The sequence below is a fragment of the Eulemur rufifrons genome, chromosome 8 (assembly GCF_041146395.1).
Source record: "Eulemur rufifrons isolate Redbay chromosome 8, OSU_ERuf_1, whole genome shotgun sequence".
Lineage (NCBI taxonomy): Eukaryota > Metazoa > Chordata > Mammalia > Primates > Lemuridae > Eulemur > Eulemur rufifrons.
Window position 1 is genome coordinate 4,970,446 of NC_090990.1, and position 22,676 is coordinate 4,993,121.

At 53.8% G+C, this 22,676-nt stretch overlaps 1 protein-coding gene and 1 pseudogene across 2 annotated transcripts; one reads left to right on the top strand and one right to left on the bottom strand.

The window, feature by feature from the left end:
• Nucleotides 1-2,552: 2,552 nt before the first annotated feature.
• GPR157 (G protein-coupled receptor 157) lies at nt 2,553-21,701 on the bottom strand. 2 transcript variants are annotated; one of them, XR_011234541.1, is made up of 5 exons: nt 21,319-21,701; nt 9,180-9,393; nt 4,748-4,942; nt 4,062-4,324; nt 2,553-2,751 (listed from the first exon to the last, which is right to left on the bottom strand). XR_011234541.1 is itself a non-coding variant. In XM_069479300.1 (4 exons), exons 1-4 carry the CDS (start codon nt 21,699-21,701, stop codon nt 4,112-4,114), a joined length of 1,005 nt encoding a protein of 334 aa, XP_069335401.1. In that variant the 3' UTR covers nt 2,553-4,111. The 2 variants fall into 2 exon arrangements, 1 of the variants encoding a protein (XP_069335401.1); XM_069479300.1 differs by having other exon boundaries at nt 2,553-4,324.
• Nucleotides 5,672-6,430, top strand: LOC138389066 (large ribosomal subunit protein eL15-like; annotated as a pseudogene).
• Nucleotides 21,702-22,676: the final 975 nt, after the last annotated feature.

Here is a 22,676-nt window from a genome sequence, read left to right on the forward strand (position 1 = left end):
TCAGAAAGTGGTCCACCTTTCCCCGCTGTAGCTTTCCCCTTCCGTAGCTTTCCTGGTGAGCAAGGCCTAAGCCTCGGGTGTGTGATGGGCTGACCCTCCGATAGAGCTTGACTCTGTGCCAGGGACCGGGCAGGCTCTGGGGGAACATATTCCGTAGAGTGGTCCCTGGGACTTATGGTTTCCACAGACTGGCATCCCAGAGATCCGTTTAGAAGGCGTCGGGAGAAGGAGGTGACCCTGCGGGGTGTTGGCTGCAGAGGAGCAGAAGCAGGAGGCCAGGCAAGAGGGAATGGTGTGGAATAGCCTGGAACAGCATGCCGTGCTCACTGGGGTGAGGAGGGTGGTGAGAACTCCGGAGAGGAGGACAGGCACCAGGTCAGGGGAGAGGTGGTGAAGGGTCACCGAGGGGAGGCAGATGGAAAGGAGAGGTGCGTGGCAGATGGGTGTGGGGGGGGGGGTTCTTCCCTTTTCTCCCAGATAAGTACAAGGCACTGAGTTTAGAGATACAAAGACAAATACAGGAGAGAATAGCTAGAAAAGTCAAAGTGGTCACCTCAAAGCAGCAGGACAGGGCACTTTAGTTACCACTTAAGTTTGTACATGTTGCACCTTAATAACAAAATTAGCATAAAAAAGAGGCTACTTCTAGGGCTAAGTTACGTAGTTTTTTTTGTTTTTTTGAGACAGGGTCTCACTCTGTCACCCGGGCTAGAGTGCAATGGTGTGATCATAGCTCACTGCAACCTCAAACTCCTGGGCTCAAGCAATCCTCCTGCCTCAGCCTCCCAAGTAATTGGGACTACAGGCGTGTGCCACCACACCTGGCTAAGTTTTTCTATTTTTAGTGGAGATGGGGGTCTCGCTCTTGCTCAGGCTGGTCTCAAACTCCTGACCTCAAGCAATCCTCCTGCCTCAGCCTCCCAGAGTGCTAGGATTACAGGTGTGAGCCACTGCACCCGGCTAATTATGTAGTTTTAAACTGCACACAATCTAGAGAGCGGAACAAAGAAACAAAAAGTTTGGGAGTTTTGGGGAGCAAAGTCCCCAAGATGGAGCAGGTAAAGAAAACTGTGACCCGAAGGCGGGGCTGCGAGTCACAAAGCGAGGCGGCCAGCTCCAGGGACTGACTCCGGAAGGCTGCTCCGTGCAGAGAAGAGCCCTAGTGTCCCAGCAGTCCCTGACCTCCAGGAACCCTGCAGGTGCAGAGGCGGTGGGTCACCACGTGCCGTGATGAAACTGTGCATGGCGGGCACGGGGTTGGCAGCTCGGCCCTGGAGCGTCTCCCTTCTTGGAACGTGGACAGGGCCCAGGAATCTGTATTCTAATGCGCCCTCCCCATCCTTCACCCCGTGATCTTCATCAGGCAAACTTGGGAGAGGCTGGCCATGCCAGTGGGGCGGCCACCTCCTTGGCTTCCTTTGCCAGGAGAGAAGGGCGGAGCCGTCTTCTCCAGGTCTCAGCCACGTGGAAGGCTCTGGAGCCACCGCCGCAACATGGGCCATCTACCCACCCCTCTAGCCTTCCCCACGTCAGGGGGCAATCAGTTTACCAAACACGCAGGAGAAAAATAATTATTTTATTTAATTTAAAATAGCAAGACTTCAGCTTCCATCCATACGGTCAGGGTTTTCATTACAATTCTGCATGTGCAAAAACTCACAACGCTACTGTGCCACGATAGGAAGTTTGTAAACACAGTTTTTCTTGTCATGGACATGTGAAGAGTTCTGTTTGCACCCTCAGCTTGGGCCAAATACTAATCTTTATTAAAAACCAAAACTGAACAAATAAACCCAAAAAACTCTCAGAAACACAAAGAGGCAGAAAGTGGCTGGTAAACATGACGGAAAGACCAAGGTTCAGAAAGTGCATGAAAACAGGGACGCCAGGCTGAGAACACTGCTATCACTGCAGCACCCGCTGCGGCCGAGGTTACACTGGGGTCACCAAGGGATGTGGGCAGATACACATTAACAACGCCCACAGAGGAGAAAGGAACCCGCCAGGGCTGGGCAAAGTGTAGAAGGAGCCCGGTCGTGTGATGCCCAGATCAGAAGCAACAGCCCCTCTTGGACTTTTAGGTGCGCCTTCGTTCCCATCCACGCTTTAGCCCTGAGCTCTGCCCACCCAGCCAGACTGGCTCCCTACTGGGTCTAAGAAAGAGGCGATGTTGTTTTCAGGGTTGGCCAGGCAGAGGCCCAGGCTAAGGTATCCAGACAAGCCCCTCCCCTGCCTGCACTGTCACCACCATTCATGGCAACCATTTGTCTGCAGTGCCAGGGTGGGAGGCAGAGGAGGCCGACGTGGAAATACCCAAGGCGTGACTTCTTGGAGGTTTTCACCAAAGCAGCCAGTGCAGCCAGTGGCATCAAACAACTGGAATGAGGACGAGTGTGCCCAGGGCAGTAAAAAGCAGGTGTTTTCTGAGCCTCTGCCTCCCTCTGCAGGCCCTTCCTGACCACGGCCGCTCGGAGGAAGGCCACGCCTCGCCCGGACTGGGCTCTCTGCAGACAGCAAGTGCTGGGGCCCCGCCAAGCCGGGTTTATTCTGAGCCTGCTGCTCTGAGTCACCGCGCAGCATCTTCCCCTTGCAGCAAGCACATTCCCGAAGGACGCTCCACTCTAGGAGCCGACATGAGCGAGGGTCTTTGCCCTCTACGTGCCTGACACCTGCTGTGCTGTCTTCAGGGTGTCTGTAAGGACTTTGAAGCCTGAGGAGATGTTCTCCTCTTGCTGATCTTCATCAAAAAATCTGTTTTCACATGAAACCAAAAATGACAATTTGGACTTAGTCTTCAACACGACCCTTCCTTTCCTGATACAGATGTTTTGGAGAATAAAACAGGAACCAACAGCACGGCATGACTTTGCTTTAATCCAGATCCACGTTACCAGGCTCAGAAAACTGTTTCCATCGTGAAGAGCTCTGATGGAATCCAGGGGACGTCCCTTACCCCGGCTCGCCTCCCCGGGGAAGACCTACACTTGCCATTCGTAGCCGACGGCTTCTGGGCTTAAGGGAGAAATTGCTTTCGGAAGACAGAGGAAAGTGTTGGTGGAAGATCGTAGGATATACTAATAAATAGAGATGCAGTTGCTTATTTTAAATCCTTTTCCTTTTAAACGTACATAATCCATGTTGCTACTTCCCTCAACCGAATACCAGACAGCGGAATCTTGAACCGTCACCTTCAGGGAGGAATCGGTATCTGGATCATTCACCAGCTCTCTGGTCACCTTTCTCACAAAAAATGGACCTAGGAAGTGAATAAGCCAGATCCCCTCCCATCTCACCCCGATTTCAGTCTCCCTGAGAACAGGAGGATTATAAGGAAGGACCTGGAGAGAAGTGCGGTGTCCCCGGGGGGGTCCCTGAGATGCCCCTCGTTCCAGCCCTTGCACTGGGAAGAGGAACCTGTATGTTAGGAGGCTGACAGTGGGGACAGGGGTCTGGATTCTGGCTGTGCTTGAAACTCACACTCGATCTGCATCGAGGGTTGGCAACCCACAGACGGGATCCAGGACGCCCCAAGAGGACTGACTGTCCCTGAGCAGCTGTGCTGGGTTGTGCTCATACGTGGTGGTCACCACACAACCTCAAGGGAAACTTCAACCTGCTTAAAGGTAACTGGCTTCTCTGTTGACCAGCAAAGCTGTCCAAGAAAAGCCAGACTCTCCAGGGAATCTGCTTCATGATGTCTGGGTGGGGGACACATCGCTGTCATTTTATTTAATCATACACAGATGGGTGCACAGATGTGGGTCCCTCAAATTGTAAACAGTGCTGTGAGGTGCTCAGGACACCGAGGGCAGCCGGACGAGAGGCACCTTGGCGGTGACCATGGACCCCTGGTCTCCCTGACTCTCACTGCCACCCTCGTGCAGATGAACGACCCCCGTGCGCCAGGACACGGGTGCGACTGGCACATGACGCCTGAGGGTCTAGGAGGTAGAAGCTGAGTTGGCAGCTGCTCCCCACTGGGGTGGAGAGCTTCACTAGCAGGGGCTTCCAGGGCAGCAGACACCCACTCCCCCTCCCGCGCAGGGGACTCACAGAAGCACCTGTTCGCACGAGGGCAGCACCTGTGCACAGAACCAGGAAGGGCAGCAGCTCAGGTGCTCGGAAGTCCCTCTGGGGTCCGGCTGGATTCCTGCGATTCTCCCATCTTGGAGGGTGCAGGAGCCTCGCAAGGGCCAGCCTGGCTGTCGGCGGGAGGCTGAGAGCAGCAGCAGCAGCAGAGGGAGAAGAGCCGGGTTCGCACGGCGCGCGTGCAGAGGACAAACATGATGCAGTTGGCACCGCCCTGAAACGTGTTCCCGATACCCTGTCAGGGAGGAAGAGGCGGCGTGAGGCCCAGGCTGGAGTCGGTCTTAGACACACAGGGGAGGAGGCTGGGAGGTGCTGCGGAGCCAGAACCTTTTCCGCCCACCCTCCCTTCGGGCTGGTCTGGGACCACCTTGGCTGTGTGGGCCTTGGGCAGAGATCCAGGCCAGCCTGAGCTGGCAGACCTGCCCCAGGTCTTCCGGGTTGGGCAGGACCCAGGATCAGTCGGCTCTCCCGGGGATACCCCTAGGCTAGGCTGGTGGAGAGCAGCTCACCACCCACCAGGCCACCCTAATCCCTCCACCTCTTTCCAAGGCCCCATCTGAGCAGGGAGGGAGGCAGTGAGCCGAGCTCCCTCTGCAGGGGGAAGGGGTCTGGCCGTGCCTCCGCGATGGGCGGCCAGGGCCAGGGAGGGCAGACCTACGTGCAGAACGACCAGCACCGGTGCCCGCACCGCGGGGGAGCCGCAGAGGGTCAGCACGAAGCGCACGGTGCTCCAGACCCGGAGGCAGATGAAGATGAGCGGGATGAGGACCAGCTTCTTATCGGCTGCGGAGGAGTGGTGCGGCAGGCGGTGCGCCTCCGAGAGGATGGGCCGGTACTCTGACAGCGCCTCGTGCTGTGTGGGGACAGCCAGGGCAGCCTTGAGACCACGGGCACCCTCCTGCCACGTCCGCCCAGGTTGTCCGGGTCCTCCCGGCGGCCGACACTAGTTGGGGAGGGTAGGGGGAGACGCCCAGCGCCTCTTCCGTGCGTGCGCTGAAGAGCCCCAGGTGTGTATCGAACCCAGCTCCCAGCCTCTCTGCCGTCTCCCCATCCCCGAGTGGACGTCTCCAGGCCGTCCTAGATAGCTCATGTGATCTTGAGCCCCGAGCCTCACACTTCCCCATCTCAGCTCCATCCTTCCAGCTGCCTGGGCCAAAAGCTTGGGAGTCGGCTTTGATTCCTCCTTGTTCCCACAACCCACATCCAATCCCCACCAGGCAAGTCCTGTGGGCCCTGCTCTCAAAACAGTCCAAACTCTGGACGCTTCTGCCCAGCCTGGTCCAGGCACTGGCACGGCCTCTCTGGATAGTGGCACCTGCTTCCTGAGGGGGCTGCCTCCACCACCCTCACCCGCATCCCGCTCCCCGCGGCAGGCCACTCTCAGCACAGACGCGGCAGGAGAGCTGCAAACCCGCGTTAGCCCAAGTGAGGCCTCCGCTCAAAGCTCTTCAGCAGTTCCCATTTCACATGGTCCCTGCGACGTCCCTGCAGGGCTGACCCTGGTCCAGTCTGACCGTATGCCCACTGCTCTGCCCCAAGTTCCTGCTATTCCAGCCACACGGGCCCCTGTTATTCCCCAAACATGCAGGTACAGCCCACCCCAGGGTCTTTGCACTAGCTGTTCCCTCTCTCTGGAATACTCTTCCCTGTTTAGTCTATGTGGCTCACTTCCTCCCTCTCTTCAAGTCTTTGCTCAAGTGTCACCTTCTGGGTGAGGCCTGACAGCCCTATTTAAACTGCATGGGCACTTTTGCATCTGGCGGCAGCCATTGGGTAAGCCAAGAGCAGTGTATACAGTACCCCCGGAGCTATGGAGGAAGCAGCGGTCTGATGCAATACACTTTCATCTGAGGTCCGATGCTGGAAGTACCACCAGCTCTCAGGTAAATCACACAGGATACAAGGTTATGTCACATATGGGATTCATGTGCTCCACAGTGGCCTCAAACGCCCAGTTCCTAAGGGTGCAACCTGTGGCAAGCCTGTCCATCACAGTGTTAACCAGCTACGTTTGCTCCAAGCCTTCAGTCTGTTGACAAGGAGTGAGCTGGATGCCACTGTGGGGCTCTAAGAGGCCTAAATTCTTACTGGGTTGGTGAAGATTCCACGTGCAAATTTTTTGAGGTTATCCTCATTGATCCCTTCCATAAAGCAACAAAAAGGAATCCTAACACACAATGGGTCACCAAACTGGTCCATAAGCACAGGAACATGCGTGGGCTGACATCTGCAGGCAGCAAGAGCCGCGGCCTTGGAAAGGGCCGTAAATTCCACCACACTTGGTGGTTCTCGCCCTGCAGCTTGGAGAAGGCACAGAACCCTCCAGCTCCACTACGGCTAATATAAGTAGTGTTTGTAAAATCCACACCTAATAAACAGCTTAGGATGGTCATGTCTGCTTAAAGGTGTTCTTTGTCTGTTAAAACTAGTCTCCAGATTGTTTCATGAACGCTTTGTCAAATTGTGAAGTTAAAGTGCAGTGATGTTTGAAGCGAGGGTGCATCTCGTTTCTAGTAAGATAAACTTTTTTTTGTCTTTGCTTTATCGTATTAGGGAGTTCTATGGCAGTGTTTAAAACACACTGTGTGGTGTAAGAGGTGTGAAATAAATTCTTTAAAACAGGAGTGCTGAATAAATAAATAAATAACCGGCACAGGCGTTTCCCAGATAGTCCCAACCCCACGTCCGCTCTTCATTTTTCTGTTTCTGTCGTTCTTCTCACCCTCGATCCTATGATGTCGTTTACCTTGTTTCCCATAAACTGGTCACCATCCTCTGTCCCCTCCGGAATGCAAGCCCCCCAGGGCACAGGGCTGCTGTGTCTCAGGAGCGGAAAGAGGTGAGCTCCAACTCCCCTTGGCGTCCCTACTCCTGGCAATGTCTTTCAGGAGAGGCAGGAGGAGGCACTTTCAGATTAAAACTGAATTTGTCAAAATAGATGAAACGACTCACGAAGTATGTTTTTGAGCTCGGCTGGTCCTGTGTCTGGGACACTGGAGGCCCAGGTGAGGGGAGAAGCCTGAGGTGTCAGCCAGCCCCTGGTGCCCTGTGGAGTCACCCACCTTGACGTCTCTGAGCACCCAAGCTTCTGCAACTCCCTGCTCAGAGCACCTGCTGCCTCCTCCTCTCGGGGCCTTTAGCAGCAGCCTGGAGAGCTGGCACCCCACCCCAGCCCTCCAGAACCAGCGGGGCCTATGGGTGGGGTGGATGGGGGGCGGGGTGCCAGCTAGGCCACTGCTGGCTCCTCTTCAGAGCAAGGCTTGCTCCCAGCTCTCCTTCCTAGCTAGAGGCAGGGAGCATCTCGCAGATTCCCACCTCCCTCCCCCTGTTATTCCTCTTCTCTGGAAACCCTTGCCCAACTCTAAGAGAGGACCCATTGTCACACATAGGGGTCAGCCTTGCAGGCACAGCCCCACGGGCTCCCTGACCCACCACAGGAAGGGCAAGAAAGGCACACAAAGGGAGGGAGGGCCTGGAAGAGCTCCTGGAATCTTCCAAGGGGCAGTGGGAAAGAGGAAGAGGTGAGAAGGGCATTCAGCACCCAGGCAGGAGACCAACTACAAGACAAAAGAGGATTCCAGAGCAACTGGGAAGCCCTGAGGCCGTCTCCAGCTAGGACTGGCTGAGCCAGCAGAGCGCTCCAGGGCAGGGTGACAACCAGTGATTTCCAAGTGAAACAAGGACCCAGAAGCCTTGTGAAGACACAGATGGAGTTGGGCCGGGATTAGGTGTCCCACAGGTCACAGACGGCTGCAAGGAGCATCCTAATTCAGATACGGCCTCGGAGTCACCAGGCTGGCCGAAAAGACCAGTACGACCCTCCTACAGCAGCCGTGAAAAGTCAGAGAGCCCAGGAGACACGGAATCGCCAGCACCCTGCAGCCTGAGCTTGGGAGTCTCAGCAATTCAGAGCACCTCCTCTGAGCCTCTCACTGCTCCAGCCCCTCGTCACATGTCATCTTTGACCGGACACTTCTGCCTCTCCCTAGGAGGGCAGGATCTATGCTGCACATACACATGCTGCCTGGCCCACGGTTTACAGTGCTTTCATGCTAGTACATGCTCAATAAAAATGCACTGAGTGAGTGGCCGAGTGGCTCAACGGACGGGTTGATCTGAGGCCTTTTTGTGGCAGTTTGCTGTGGCGACGGTGGGCCCCTACCTCAGTGTGCAGAACTGCTCATCAGGAGCAAGGAACAGCTTGGCCAAGGTACGGAGGAAAATCATTCTTTCCTAGACTTCCTGGCCAGCCCAGCCTATTATGAATCCCTATTTTTCTTTTTTTTTTTTTTTTTGAGACAGTGTCTTCCTCTGTTGCCTGGGCTAGAGTGCCGTGGTGTCAGCCTAGCTCACAGCAACCTCAAACTCCTAGGTTCAAGTGATCCTCCTGCCTCAGCCTCCCAAGTAGCTGGGACTCAAGGCATGTGTCACCATGCCAGGCTAATTTTTTTCTGTATATTTTTAGTTGTCCAGCTAATTTCTTTCTATTTTTAGTAGAGATGGGGTCTCATTCTTGCTCAGGCTGGTCTTGAACTCCTGACGTTGAGCAGTACCCAGAGTGCTAGGATTACAGGCGTGAGTCACCACGCCTGGCCGAATTCCTCAAAATCTTACCATTCACGAAACAATTGTAATCCCTAAGGCTAATTAGGTGGGTTATTTGTAACACTGGTTATGAGATTCCATGTCCTCCCTTCCCAGGGGCATCCCAGCCCAGCTTTTACTTGGCTACATCCTCACCTTTCAGCCAAACTCACGTTCAAGCAGCCGCCACGGCCTTTCCGCCAGGGGGCAGGAGAGAGCTGTGGCCGAGAACATAGCGCTCAGGCGGCAGGAGCCCTTAAGTCCGTCCAAGGAAGAGGAACAGGCCGGGGCTCCAACCCTGTGATACAGTGTCCTGCCCGGTGTCTGCACATAGCAAGTGCTCGGTCTCTCTGTCCTGTCACTGGTTCTGTCCCCAGAGATGCAGACTGTCCGCTAAGGTGGTCGATCTCAGCGCCAGCACTTGGGGCTGGGTGGGCCTCACACCTGGGCACAGAAGCCACGTGGGGAGTGCCGAGCTCCCAGGGCAGCGAGGCAGGGGCACCTACCGCTCTGTTGATGTGCTTCCTGACCAGGAGGTACAGCAGTGGCAGGGTGACGTATGCCAGCATCTCCCACAGCTTCCCCGTCAGCAGCATCCACAGCACGCGGTCCTCGGCCTCCAGGTCGATCCAGCACCAACCCACAGACACGTCCGAGGCATCATAGCCGATTTTCTTTAGAGCGACAGCTGCCATGGTGATGGCCAGTGGAACCCCCCAGCTGAGGAATGACAAGAGGGAGGCACTGAGGTCAGGCCACGGCACCCAGCAACGCCAGAATGGGCAAAAAAGACAAAGAAGGGGGACAGTGTCTCTGGAAAATCCAGCAGGCAGGTGTCGCCTGGGCTCCTGGGAGACTGGCCCTAGCATGATATGAGGCGGGAGCTCAGGCTCCAGCATGCAGCCCAGCTCCTTCCTGCACCCAGAGGGGTCTTGGGCACCAGCGTAGAACAGCGGCCCACCTGTCCGTGCTCATGCACACATGCCATGGGCAGTCAGTGCCCTCTGCCAGCCCTTGGGTCTGGGGGTGCACACACGGGTGGCTTGGGGTTGCCTGGGTAGGGAATTCCAGGGTCCCATGTTCCCCCAGCGGGATCTAGGAGGGGGAACATGGGCTTTGGGCAGGCATAGCCCCTCGGCCCAGAGGATTCCTTGTTCAGAGGGGAGGGAGCATGGCCTGGCAGGGGTCAAAGGGGGACTCCGCAGCACAGAGCGCAGGCAGGGCCCCTCTAAGGGCAGTGCTGGGCTCAGTTTTCTAGAGCTCTCCCCAACAGCCACACAGCCAGGATTAGGCCCGAGCCCCAGGGCACTTCTCCAAGCTCCCCGTACCAGTCTGTTCCTTACAAAGCAGCTTAAATCGGTCAAGGGGATACGCAAAAGCTATGTGTGGCTCCTGGAAGAGGCGGCACAAGGGGGCAGTTAAGAGCTTGGACTCTGGTGCAATCGGCTGGGTCCCAGTCCCGGCTCTGCCCCGGCTCGGGCGAGTTATTTAGCCTCAACACGCCAGTTTTCTCTGCACAGTGGGAATGACGACAGTGCCTGCAGGGTGTCATGCCAGGGTCGTTCGGGGAGCGAACAAGCGTGCATGTGTGCGGTGCCCAGGACCAGGCAGGCGGCGCAGCGTTGTTAGTGAGTCATGTCCGACTGTCCCAGGGCCCGGCCTGTGGTGCAGATGGCAGCACTGCGTGAGGCCCGTGTGGTTTCTGTCCCCAGGAATAGGACACAAGTGCCCCTGTCCTAGGTTAGTCACCTGCGGAGCAAAGCAGTATATAAACAGGAACGATACTGTCAGTGTCTCCAGAAAATGGTTTAGTTCAGGAATGGGCTATATTTTGAGAGCTCTGTGTCAGGAATATGGGCTCTTTCTAAAAGCAAGTCACAGACCCAAGATGAAATCAAAGTTCCACGTGAATCTGATACCGAAACGGGGCTAGGAGAAGTACCATGCTTCGAGAAGTTTCCCCCAAATGCTGCAGGGCCGGCAGAGGAGGTGGAGTGGGGTGGGGGTAGGAAGGAGAAAGACAGCTCCCGGGGCGGGGAAGCCTTGGCGCGGGACGTTTTCAGGACAGAGGCGCCCTGGCCAACCATCCCCTCCTGGCCCTCCCTGCAGGGGTGGGCAGGAGCACTGAGGGCAGAGTCACCGTCACCCTCAGCGGCCTCCGTGGCAGGAAAGCAGCATGTTCTCTTTGGAGTCCCAAAGCCACAGAAGAGGAAAAAAGACCACAAACGTTAAAGGGTTATGAGAAAGGCACCAAGCTACATCAGGAGTCTGTCCATTTTTTTTTTTTTGAGACAGGGTCGCACTCTGTCACCCAGTCTGGAGTGCAGTGGTGTCATCATAGCTCACTATAGCCTCAAACTCCTGGGCTCAAGCGATCCTCCTGCCTCAGCCTCCAGAGTAGCTGGGACTACAGACACACGCCACCACACCTGGCTAAGTTTTCCTTTTTTTTTGTGGAGACAGGGTCTCGCTCTTGCTTAGGCTGATCTCCAACTCCTGGCCTCAAGCAATCCTCCTGCCTCAGCTTGGACTGCTAGGATTATAGGCGTGAGCCACCGCGCAGGGCCTGGAGTCTGTCCATTTTAAATACTTCTTCTACGCAAAGCTATTTATCTGGTAAGTTAATACGTATTAATGTCAAACCGTTTTGCTATAAGAAAAGGCTGTCCTTTTAAAACTCATGACGTCCCAGGATTTCGGACGACATAAGTCCAGCTCTGAGCTCCATGAGGCCCAGGCTGAGTCGGCTCAGTGTTCTAATCTCCAGCACCGGGAACAGTGCCCGGCGTGGGGAGGGGCAAAGGAAGGGCTTGCTGAATAAATGCATGAATGCATGAGTGGATGGATGAAGTTGGAGCCAGTGACTGAGACAGCATTCCTCAGGTCACTCCTTAAATACTCACTGCCGGGACATCATCGAACAGGAGGTGACAGGATTCCAGAGTGCTAAACGCCAATCCTAAGGTTATAATGTGCTGTTCCTCAGCACCTCATCGTTTGCAGGAATCCTGGACACATTAAATCACCGTGTGTGGGAACAGTCACCCCGGAGGAGGCTGGGCTCCAGCTGGGTGTCACCCAAGCAGAGGAGTCCCCTCCGGGATGGGCCGGCTCAGACCAGCACAGTCCTCCCTTGGGCGTCCCCCACATCCTGGTGGGCCTCACAGGAAGCCAGGAGACCGCACGGTGACAGACCCACATTCTGTAACTTCAGGCTTGTAGTGCTAAAGCTGCAAAGTCATAGATCTCGTCTGCATTACTGAGGAATTCCTGGAGCTGAGTTTGCGCTGGGAAATGGCCAGAGAGAAGGTCCAACAGGCAGAGGGTTTATAAAGGGGTTTGAATAATGTGGGCTTGACCAACGCAGTAGCTGTCTGAACTTGAGCACAGGGAGTAGCAGCTACATTGGGACCAGAAGCTGTTGGGGAGGTATTTAAGTGGGAGGTGGGAAGAGGCAATAAATATTTAACATCAGGGAGCCAGGGGGAATGGAGCAGGAGGAATGGTCTAATAATCCCGCAAAGCAGGCTAGACCGGACTTGTTAACTATGGTCACGGACGGTGGCGTCCTGGTAGCTTCACAACTGGCTCTCCAGAAAAATGCAGATGTTTGCATGTGTGTATGTATGCACGTATACAAGCACATATAACTTTATTACAAATTTCACTGATACAGAGGATGGGAAGCACACAATTTACAAATAATAATAAAATACTCAATACTCCTTATTGCCAAATCCATACAGCCAACTGGTTCTCACTGAATGTTTCTGTTAATTTTGGCCACACCCTGGATTTTGCCAGCCTAGGGATGCAATTGGCAAATGAAAGCAGTTCTGAAGTTGGCTGATGCTTTCATTTCCCCGAACAAGTTAAGATGAAAGTGAAAAGAGGAAGACACAGAAAGCAAGACTTATGTCAGAATGCCACTGGTTGGTGACATAGGCAACTTCGTTGCTGAATCAGGTCAGAGTTTTCTCATACTAGGAGAGCATTTTTTTTCTGCTCTATGATACTGCCTCTTCTCATCTCCTCCCTGCTAAATGCTGGGCTTTCTCCTGCCACGACATAGCTGCCGTCTCTGCTGAAGCTCAGAGACAAGTAACGCTTTTAAGTTTAATCTGTACTCTTAACATTTTCTCCATCACGTTCTCAAAGTCTTGATCAGGGCTCCAGCAAACTACGGCCCTCAAGGCCAAATCCAGCCCGTGATCTGTTTTTTATTTTATTGAGACAGAGTCTCACTCTGTTGCCTAGGCTAGTGTGCCATGGCTTCAGCCTAGCTCACAGCAACCTCAAACTCCTGGGCTCAAGTGATCCTCCTACCTCAGCCTCCTGAGTAGCTGGGACTACAGGTGCTAATTTTTCTATTTTTCATAGAGACGGGGTCTCACTCTTGCTCAGGCTGGTCTCGAACTCCTGAGCTCAAGTGATCCTCCCGCCTTGTCCTCCCAGAGTGCTAGGATTACAGGTGTGAGCCACTGCACCTGGCCCCATGATCTGCTTTTTAAAATAAAGTTTTATTGCAACACATTCATAGCCACTCATTTACAAACTGTCTGTGGCTGCTTTCTGATAGAGTTGAGCAGTTATAACTGAGACTATGGAGCTGAAAATACTATTTTGTCCTTTACAGGAGAAGTTTGCTGACCTCTGTTCTATAAAATCAACAAAGCAATAAATCAAGTCCTGATTTGTCGCAGCTGCCCGTTTCCATGGTGACGATACTTCCACCATGGCCAACTGGAAGCCACTGACACGTGCGGTTGGGGGCAGATGCGCAGTGGCACCATCACACAGTATTTCCGCCACACAGATGCAAATAGCCTCAAGCGTGCAGATACGAGTAAAATAATTAGGACATGATAAGCTTTGAGTATTTATTACTTTTGTTTTTAATACAATTTAACCTTTAATAATGGTTGTAGCTAACAGCTCACAAAATTCCCTAAAATGTGTCCATCAGGTCCCTCAAGATGGCTCCAGGACACCACTGCACGGAGGATGGAAGGCAGAGAGCTGAAGGTGCTCCAGGTTCTTGACCTACAGGGTGAGGAGGAAGGCGGTGCTTTCGGGAACCTCAGAAGGGCAGGCTAAGTCACTCTCTTGCCAGGTGGCCCCCCTGAGCTGCAGGTAGTCTGAGTCTAATAGCTGCCCCACAAACACCTGGTATAATTCCTGCCTTACAGAAATGCATATTTCCAATTCTGACATGCACCACCTAACAGTTTTCCCCTTCAAAAAAATAAAGTCATAACAAGTAAGGTATGGCTTAATGACAGCACATGCGACAGAGACCAAGGGATTGCGTTGATTACAACCTCGGAATTCACGTGGTCTGAGGGGGTTGCCCTGATGCCAGGTACGGTGGTTCAGAGCAGCTGCTGCGAGGTCCTGTCTGCTCTGTGTGGACACCTGCAACCCACGTTCTAAGTCTGAGCCTGGCAAGCTGGCACCAGAGCTGGGTCACCTGGGAGGCATGTGAAGACATGCTGGGCTGGAGCTCCCCTCGGGTGTTTAAACAGTCCCGAAGAGGACCTGCTGGTGGAGAAGGGGCTAGATGGCCGGAGGAAAGGGAGGTGAGTCCCGCTCAGTCCTAAAACTGAGGGCTGAACAGGCAGCTTCCACCGATGGAGGCCGAGTGTCCGTGTTTGGGGGATGCCATAAAGGTGTGGGGTGGGGTGGGTGGGAAGGGATAGACGTGGGTTAAAGCAGGTGACTGGTAAGGCCCCCCCTCGCCAAACCTGTGGCTCTGAGGCTGGGGGCAGGCAGGGCTGGGTCTGCCTGGAAGGAGGAAGCCCAGAACACCACGCTCCAAGCAGAGGCCCCCACTTGGAGGGGGCACCAAGAGCATCTCCCAGAGGTGCCAGAGCCCCAGCTCTGATCGGTGTTTGCCTAAAAACACAAGTCAGCATCCTCCCCGCTCGGAGGCTGTTATGGGCTGAACTGTGTCCCCCCCCCAAATCCATCTGTTGAAGTCCTAACCTCTGGAACATGACTGTATTTGGGGACAGGGTCTTTAAAGAGGTAATTAAGTTAAAATGGGGTCATTAGATAGGCCCTAACCCAGTATGACTGGTGTCCTTATAAGCAGAGATCAGGACATAGACACACACGGGGAAGACCACGTGAAGACACAGGGAGAAGGCACAGGCCGTCTATAAGCCAAGGAGAGAGGCCTCGGAAGGAACCGACTCTGCCGAACTTTGATCTTGACTTCCAGCATCCAGAACATAAGAGAATGAACTTGTTGTTTAAGCCCCCTGTCTCTGGTACCTCGTGACACAACCTGAGCAGACTAAGAGGCTTCTACAAATTACCGGGGAAGAGACACGTGCTCTGGGCAGGGGACGCTATCCCAGCTCCTGGGGGCCCTGACCCCACAGGTGAGGGATGAACTGGAAACCTCCGCCCCCGGCATGCCCACTGGCAGAGGCGAGCTGGACCCTCGGCCACCCAGGGAGGGACACTGGGAACGAGCCATCTAGCCCCTCCCGGAACTCGGCATCCTTCTGGTTTTTAATCTCCTCCAGAGAACGGGAACTAGAAGTACCACACAGGATTAGCCACGCCGTGAGGAAATCACCTCCGATACCTGAGTTCCAGGGCACTCGTCAGATGACCACAGCAGGTGGCCTGTCCCCAGAACAGCAGTGCTCTGGGTTTCCTGACACCTCCCCAGCAGAGCTGGGTCCCCCAGAGTTCCCAGCCCTGCCTAGCGGGGGACCTGCTGCCACACGGTCCCTGGAACCTGTCCCCACTAGAGTCAGGGTGGGGGACACCTGCAGTGAGGGAGACACACCTTCACTGCACACAAGAACAGGGAGAATTCCACTAGTTTTCAAAGATGCTTTGAATGTCCTTCCCCACCTCCATGAAGGGGTTAGCGGTTAGACTTTGAGGGGCTCAGGCAAGGTCTGCTCGATCCTCTGCTCCCACCCTTGGATTCCTGTACCTTTTCCTCACCCAAACCCCACCCTTCCTACATACATATCTTTGGGGGTTGGTACCCGCTGGGGAGAAAACAAAGGGGTCTCCTCCCCCTTCTGTGAGCCAAACACAGTGCCTGGCTTAGGTACCGTGTGGCCTATGGGGAGCCGTGAATGTTCACACAACTCAAAAACTGCTTTGAGAACAAAACTCCTGTGCAACAATGTGCCAATTGAGAAAACTCCTGGGAGCAGGGGAGAGCATGGCTGGGAAAGCTGGCTGCAGGGAGTGAGGCCTGCTGAGAGGCTGCCTGGAGGTTTCTTCCTCAAGAACAATGGACACTTATTGTCCAGCTCATGAGGCAGAGGGCTAGGACGTGGGAGAAGTCCAGAGATCAGCCACGGGGCCAGGCCACCATGAGGTCACTCTGCAGCTTTGGCTGAAGGGGGGAGGAATGTCTAAAGGCACTTTCAAATGCACACTCACACCCTGCCACTGTCTGCAGCCCCCAACTCAGAGATGCTTCCCTGCCCACCTGGGTCCTGGCTGCCTTAGCCAAGGGGTCAAGGGGCAGCCTCTGCTGTCACGGCCCCCTGGTGCTGGTGTTCAGGGGGGACTTCCTGCTGCACACTTGAACTCAGTGCTGCAACCTTACTGCACAGCAGGACCTCTGAAAACTTTTTGGGAGGAACAAACAAAAGCCAGTTAAACTCTTGTTATTTTGGGGACCACTGACCAACATGGGGTCCTGTTCACCAGGCCTCTGTGCCTATCCCTCATTCAGACGCTGTGTGCCTGGGAAGCGCGTCCAGAACAGCCTGACTCTGCCTGTGGCCTCATCCCTCCAGCCCCAAAGTGAGCTCATTTTAAATCAGAGCTCTCTGGGCATACGTTTCCCCTTTTTGCTGTGCTGGGACTTCCCACGCCCCCCAGAGCAGGGTTTTAATGGTAAACCTGCGGTGCCACAGACTCTTTCTTCCTCTGTAAAACCAAGCAAACTCCAGACGGTGGGTGGGCACATGGGTGAGGGGCACGAGCCCCTCCCTGCCGGAGTCATGCCCCACCCACTCCCACCTTAGTGCAGCCAGAAACAGGACTGCTGCATCAAGGGGTATTCAAAGCTCAGAGCCTGTGTGAGGCGGGCCCACTGGGCAGGACCCTTGTTTCTGGCTCCCAGATGAGCTGCCCCCCAGCCCTTGGGCTCCCCTATACCCACAGGCCACATGGGCTGATGCCTGGCACCCTCGAGGTCCAGAGTGGGTGTTAACTCACCCACAGATCCTGTTCTGGCATCACTCAGGAGCCCACCACCTCGTGGAGAGGAGGGGCTGCCGACAGCGCTAGGAAAGGCAGGTCACCTTCTACGGGAGGGTGGGAAATGACCCCAACCCCGGCAGCTCTGGCCCCTCCCTTCGGTGGGTATTGTACACAGGTGGCCACTGATGCAAATCAACAGGAAAGAAACATATGGGGCACCTGTAGCTACCTCCACAGCTAAGACAGAGTCGAAAGGGACGTCTTCAACACGGGGATTTCCCTTGAACGTTGAATATTCTCACACAACCTTAAAAAGGCAACGACAACGGAAAAACTCATTTCAAAATATTGTCAGAATCAGGCCAGGCTTGGTGGCTCATGCCTGTAATCCTAGCACTCTGAGAGGCGGGAGGATGCCTTGAGGCCAGGAGTTCGAGAGGAGCCTGAGCAAGAGCGAGACTCTATCTCTACAAAAAATAGAAAAATTAGTCGGGCGTGGTGGCTCACGCCTGTAGTCCCAGCTACTCGGGAGGCTGAGGCAGGAGGATCACTTGAGCCCAGGAGTTTGAGGTTGCTGTGAGCTAGGCTGACACCACTGCACTCTAGTCAGGGGTGACAGAGCGAGACTGTCTCAAAAAAAAAAAAGTCAGAAACAACGGATGCTAAACCCTTGGGTGAAAGCTTGAGGGGTAACAAGCTATTTATAGAGCCCGAAATGTCTCTCAAGATATCTATTAATTACAAAAAGAAAAACAGTAACTTTGTAGTGCAAGAACTTGACAGACATCAGCTTAGCCAAGTGATCAGAGTTAACACCACCAGCCAGGGAATAAACCGAAGTCACCGGCCACCTGGGAGGACGCAACAACAAGAAGGACACGCTTCCAGGATATCCTGGCAGAAACGCAGAACCTGAAACCACTCATGAGGAAGCACTGGACAAACCCAGATGAAGAGCCATTCTACAAAATAACAGGCCTGTACTCTTCAAAAATGTCACAAAACACCAAGAAAGATAGAAGAACTATTTTGGATTGAAGAATAAAGATACATGAAAACTAAGTCAGCATATAAGCCAGGATTTTCCATTGCTATCAGGGACATTGTTAGAAGATGAACAAAAGCTCAATGAAGTCCACCAATCAGGTAACGGTACTGTGTTAACTTCCTGCTTTCGGTAGGTGCATGCGGTTCTGTAAGAGGCTGTGCTTATCATCTGGAAATACACACTGAAGTATTTAGGGCTTAGTGGCATCCTGTCTGTCATTTATTCTTTTTTTGAGACAGGGTCTTGCTTTGTCGCCCAGGCCAGAGTGCAATGGTGTCATCATAGCTCACTGCAGCCTCAAACTCCTGGGCTCAAGCAATCCTCCTGCCTCAGCCTCCCAAGTAACTAGGACTACAGATGTGCACCGCCACGCTGACTAATTTTTTCTTTTTTGTAGAGATGGGAGTCTCACTATTGTCTAGGTTGGTCTTGAACTTCTGGCCTCAAGTGATGCTAGAATTACAAGCGTAAGTCACAGTGCCCAGCCACGCAAGCAGTATTTAATAGCTATATAACATTTCAGGAGGAGAGGGCAGTCTTTAACTTACTGTTCCCCTATTGTTGGACATTAAGGTTGCTTCCAAATTCTCACTATAACGGTGCCTCACAAATTCCTTTGTACATACAGCTTTGTACACATTTTAGATTATCTCCTTAGACTAGGTCTTGGTAAACAGTGTTACTGGATCAAGCGGTATGAACCAAATACTTTCTACAAGGATTATTTCAATGTACACTGTCAATAAAAATGCAGGAAAATACCCGTTTCACTGGCATTTATAAGGTTGGTATTCTGCCTTACTGCTTTTTTATTTCTAATTTAATGAGAAAATGGTACCTCACTGTTATAACTTGTATTGTTTTGAGTATTAATGGAACTATACTTTTTTCCATACATATTTATCAACTGCTTTTACCATTTTATCCGAATGTGTCCTTTGTCCATTTTTCAGAATATTTGCAGGTTTTTTAAAAATTTCAAAATATTAAGGGGGTACAAATGTTTTTGTTACATGGATAGCTTTTATAATGTTTAAGTCAGGGCTGTTAGTGTGCCTCTAATCCAAATAGTGTTCATTGTACCTGTTAGGTAGGTTTTAACGCCCCCCTCCCTCCTTCTTGATTTCCAATGACTTTCACTTCTTTCTGTGCCCATGTATGCCCATTGATTAGTTCCAAATTATTAGAGAATACATGTGGTATTTGTTTTTCCATTCCTGGGATACTTACTTAGGATAATGGTCTCTAGTTCCATCCAAACTGCTGTAAAAGACATTAATTCATTTCCTTTTTATGGCTGAGTAGTACAGGTTTTTTTTTAAAAAAAATCAATTACTAAAAACTGTTTATAGAATAGAGATATCATCTGGGCCTGGTGGCTCATGCCCATAGTCCTAGCACTTTGGGAGGCTGAGGCAGGAAGATCGCTTGAGGCCAGGAGTTTCAGGCTGCAGTGAGCTATGATGGCGACACTGCATTCTAGCCTAAGGGACAGAATAAGACCCTATCTCAAAAAAAAAAAGAAAAAAAAAGAATAGAGATATTAATCTTTTCTGTAGTCATACTTTAAAATACTTTCCAAGACTGTAAGGTTTGAAGAAGAGGATAGATTTTCAGTAGTTTGAAATGGTTAAAAAGTGGATGATCTTTTAGTCTATGTCTGAAGATGATATTAATATTTCTCACATCAACAGATCCTGCAACCATAAAGTAATACTCCGAAGAAATACATTGTAGATTCCTTAGCAAGGTCATAGCAATGCAGTCTGGGAGGATCTGGGTCAATAAATGAACCTGTTAGACAGGTTTTATGAATTTCCTGAGACTAGCAAAGTCTGAGTGCTAACTTCTGATAGAGAACTCCAGCGAATAAATTGTCACACTCCCTTTCTAGCTTGGATACAGGTAATTAATTTTCTTTTCTTTTAAGAAGCAGGTGGACCACATTCAACAGACAAGATGAGTAATTTGCTTCTTTTTCATGCCAGAAGGGGACACACAGACTTCCCTAAGAAGGAAGCCTTGCCTAAGCATCACAGAAAACTCTGCTAGAGGGTCCCTGATGAGAAGTGAACAGAAGGAACCCCCATCTCAGGTTGTTGGGCAATCGTCTTTTCCATAGGAGCTGTACCAGGTTCTGTTTAGCATTTTAAAAATAGATTGTAGTCAATACTTTTAAAAAGAAGTAGGAGAAAGAGAAGAGGTTTTTGCAGAGAAAAGGTCCATTCTGGGCTCCTTTTCCAGTACCCGTGAGCTCCGTGTACATGTTGCCCACACCCAACTAGCCACGGAGGACTGCTGGGTCTCCAACAGGGTCGGGCAGGATGCTGCCGGGGAGGAAAAGCAGCCCCTTTTTCCATGGGTCCCTGCAGCATCTGAGCCACAGTTTGAATGACATGTTGCAAAGATTGTGACTTGAACAGCTGAGAAGCAGGTCACTTAGCTTCTCAGGGACTGGCTGGCCTCTGTTCAGCAGCTGCAAGATCGGGAGGCCTTATAGCCTCACCGTGTGACACCCAGGTGACCTGTCTCTACCAAAGTGCTGACTGTCCTCTCGGTTCTTGGAAAGCACTTAAGTTTTTAATAGAAAGGACCTATAATTAGTGCAGTCTTTGGTGCTCTGATCGGGAGGAAAGAGAAGAGGAAAACATTTCAGGGATTCTTGCCTGCAGTTCAGCACAGGACGCCCTGAGTTTCAAATCCTGAAATTACACAGGGAAGCACCGACCTTCTGTGGGTGAGGGCTTACTTGAGAGGTGCTTGAACCTCAGGGCAGGGCAAGGCCCTGGTTTTCCCCACCCTCAGAGACCCCAGGTGGACTCCCAGACTTCCAGACCAGCGCTCTGCTCGGCCACTGACCTCAGTCTTAGAGCTGCTCAACCCTAGAAAGAAAGTCAAGATCACCTAGAACAAAAATACAAGTGACTGGGGCCGGAAGGCTAGAAACAACCAAAGACAAAATAAAATTGACAGTCCTCCGTGAATTTTACACGGGAGGCACCGCAGCCTGGAGGGGCAGAGTGCACCACGCCCACTGTGGCACGGGGCGGGTGGGGGCATAGAATTGGGAGGTGTCCTGCTCCCCAGGCCTGGGCAGCCGCCTACCTCCTCTCCCAGCCCGTCTCCCCACGGGCAGCAGAGATGGCCCGAACGCAGTGAAGCAGGAGACAGAGGACACAGTGTCCCCCCAGCCCCTTCCAAGTGACCAGGGCCCAGCTCTGAGGGAAGAGGCGCCCAGCTCGCAGGAGGCTCAGCCTGGCATCCTCCCGCCGGCCCAGGGCTGGGGTGCCCCGAAGCCACGGCTGCCAGATGGGGAGCGAGGCCACAGGGGCAGCGGGCACGGCCCAGGGACAGGGGGAGGGGGTCGGCCTGGGTCACGGTTTGAGGGGAAGACGCGCCGCGCCACCCACCTGACGACGTGGAAGACCCAGAGCAGGCGGTCGGTGCGGGGCCCGCGCGCGGCGTGGACGATGCTGAGGTACAGGTAGAGGGCGATGGCCACGGTCCAGAAGAAGGAGCTGGTGTTGGCGAAGGTGGAGAGCGCGCCCTGCAGCACACAGTCCCAAGAGGGGCCTGCGAAGTCCTGCAGCACCCCATAGAAGTAGGAGGCGGCCGAAAGCAGGTCTGCCAGCGACAGGAAGAGCAGCAGGCGCCGCGCCCGGCTGCGCAGGTCGGGCCACAGGGCGTGCGTGGCCACCAACAGGCCCGAGCCCAGCGCGGAGAGGGCGCACGACAGCAGCACCACTGCGCGCTCCGACGGCACCAGTACGGTGGGCGGCGCGGGCGGCGGCATGGCCGGCCCGGGGCCAAGAGGCCGGGGCGCGGGGTCGCCGCGAGGACAGACGCCGGGCCGAGCAAGCGGCCACCGCCGCCGCCGTCTGGGCACCAACGCGCCCGTGGCTCGCGTCCCGGCACCCGCCCCGCCCGCATGCCGGCCCCGCCAGGCCAGCGGCCCCGCGCCCCGCCCCCGCCCCCGCGCCACACCACGCCCCTCGCCCCACCCACAAGCCCCGCCCCCGTACCAGGCCTGTGAACCCCGACCACGCCCCGAGCCCCGCCCCCGTGCCCCGGGCCCTGCGCCCCGCCCACGCGTCACACCACGCCCCTCGCCCCACCCACAAGCCCCGCCCCCGTACCAGGCCTGTGAACCCCGACCACGCCCCGAGCCCCGCCCCCGGGCCCTGCGCCCCGCCCACGAGCCCTGTCCCTGTACCCAGGCTTCTGAGCCCCGACCACGCCCTCTCACCACGCCCCTGCGCTTCCTACACTCTACCCCTGTGGCCCCCACGTCCTGCCCGTGTCCCCCCACTTGACCGCCGTTACCCCTGCTCTTGCCAGGTGGCTAGAACATCCCGTCCTGTGGGGGTGAGGGCCTGGCATTTTTAGAGCTAATATTACTTTCCTTCCTTTCAGCCAGCTCATGTGTGTGCTGGGAGTTGGAGGCGTCCTTTCCACTGGCAACATGACAGAAACTCCGGAGTATGATACCGAAGTGTGCACAGGTTGGTGGTGGTGGTGACTTGGGGTGAACGGGTGTTTCCAATTTTTCGTATAATGAGCATACAATTAAAAAAAAAAAACATAGCTAATTAGGTGTGATTTTCTTTTTAGATAAATAGAGACAGGGGTCTCGCTCTTGCTCAGGCTGGTCTGGAACTCCTGTCCTTGAGCGATTCTCCCGTCTCAGCCTCCCAGAGTGCTAGGATTACAGGCGTGAGCCACCGCTCCCGGCCTAGGTGTCATTTTTAAAAAATGGAACATAATTCTG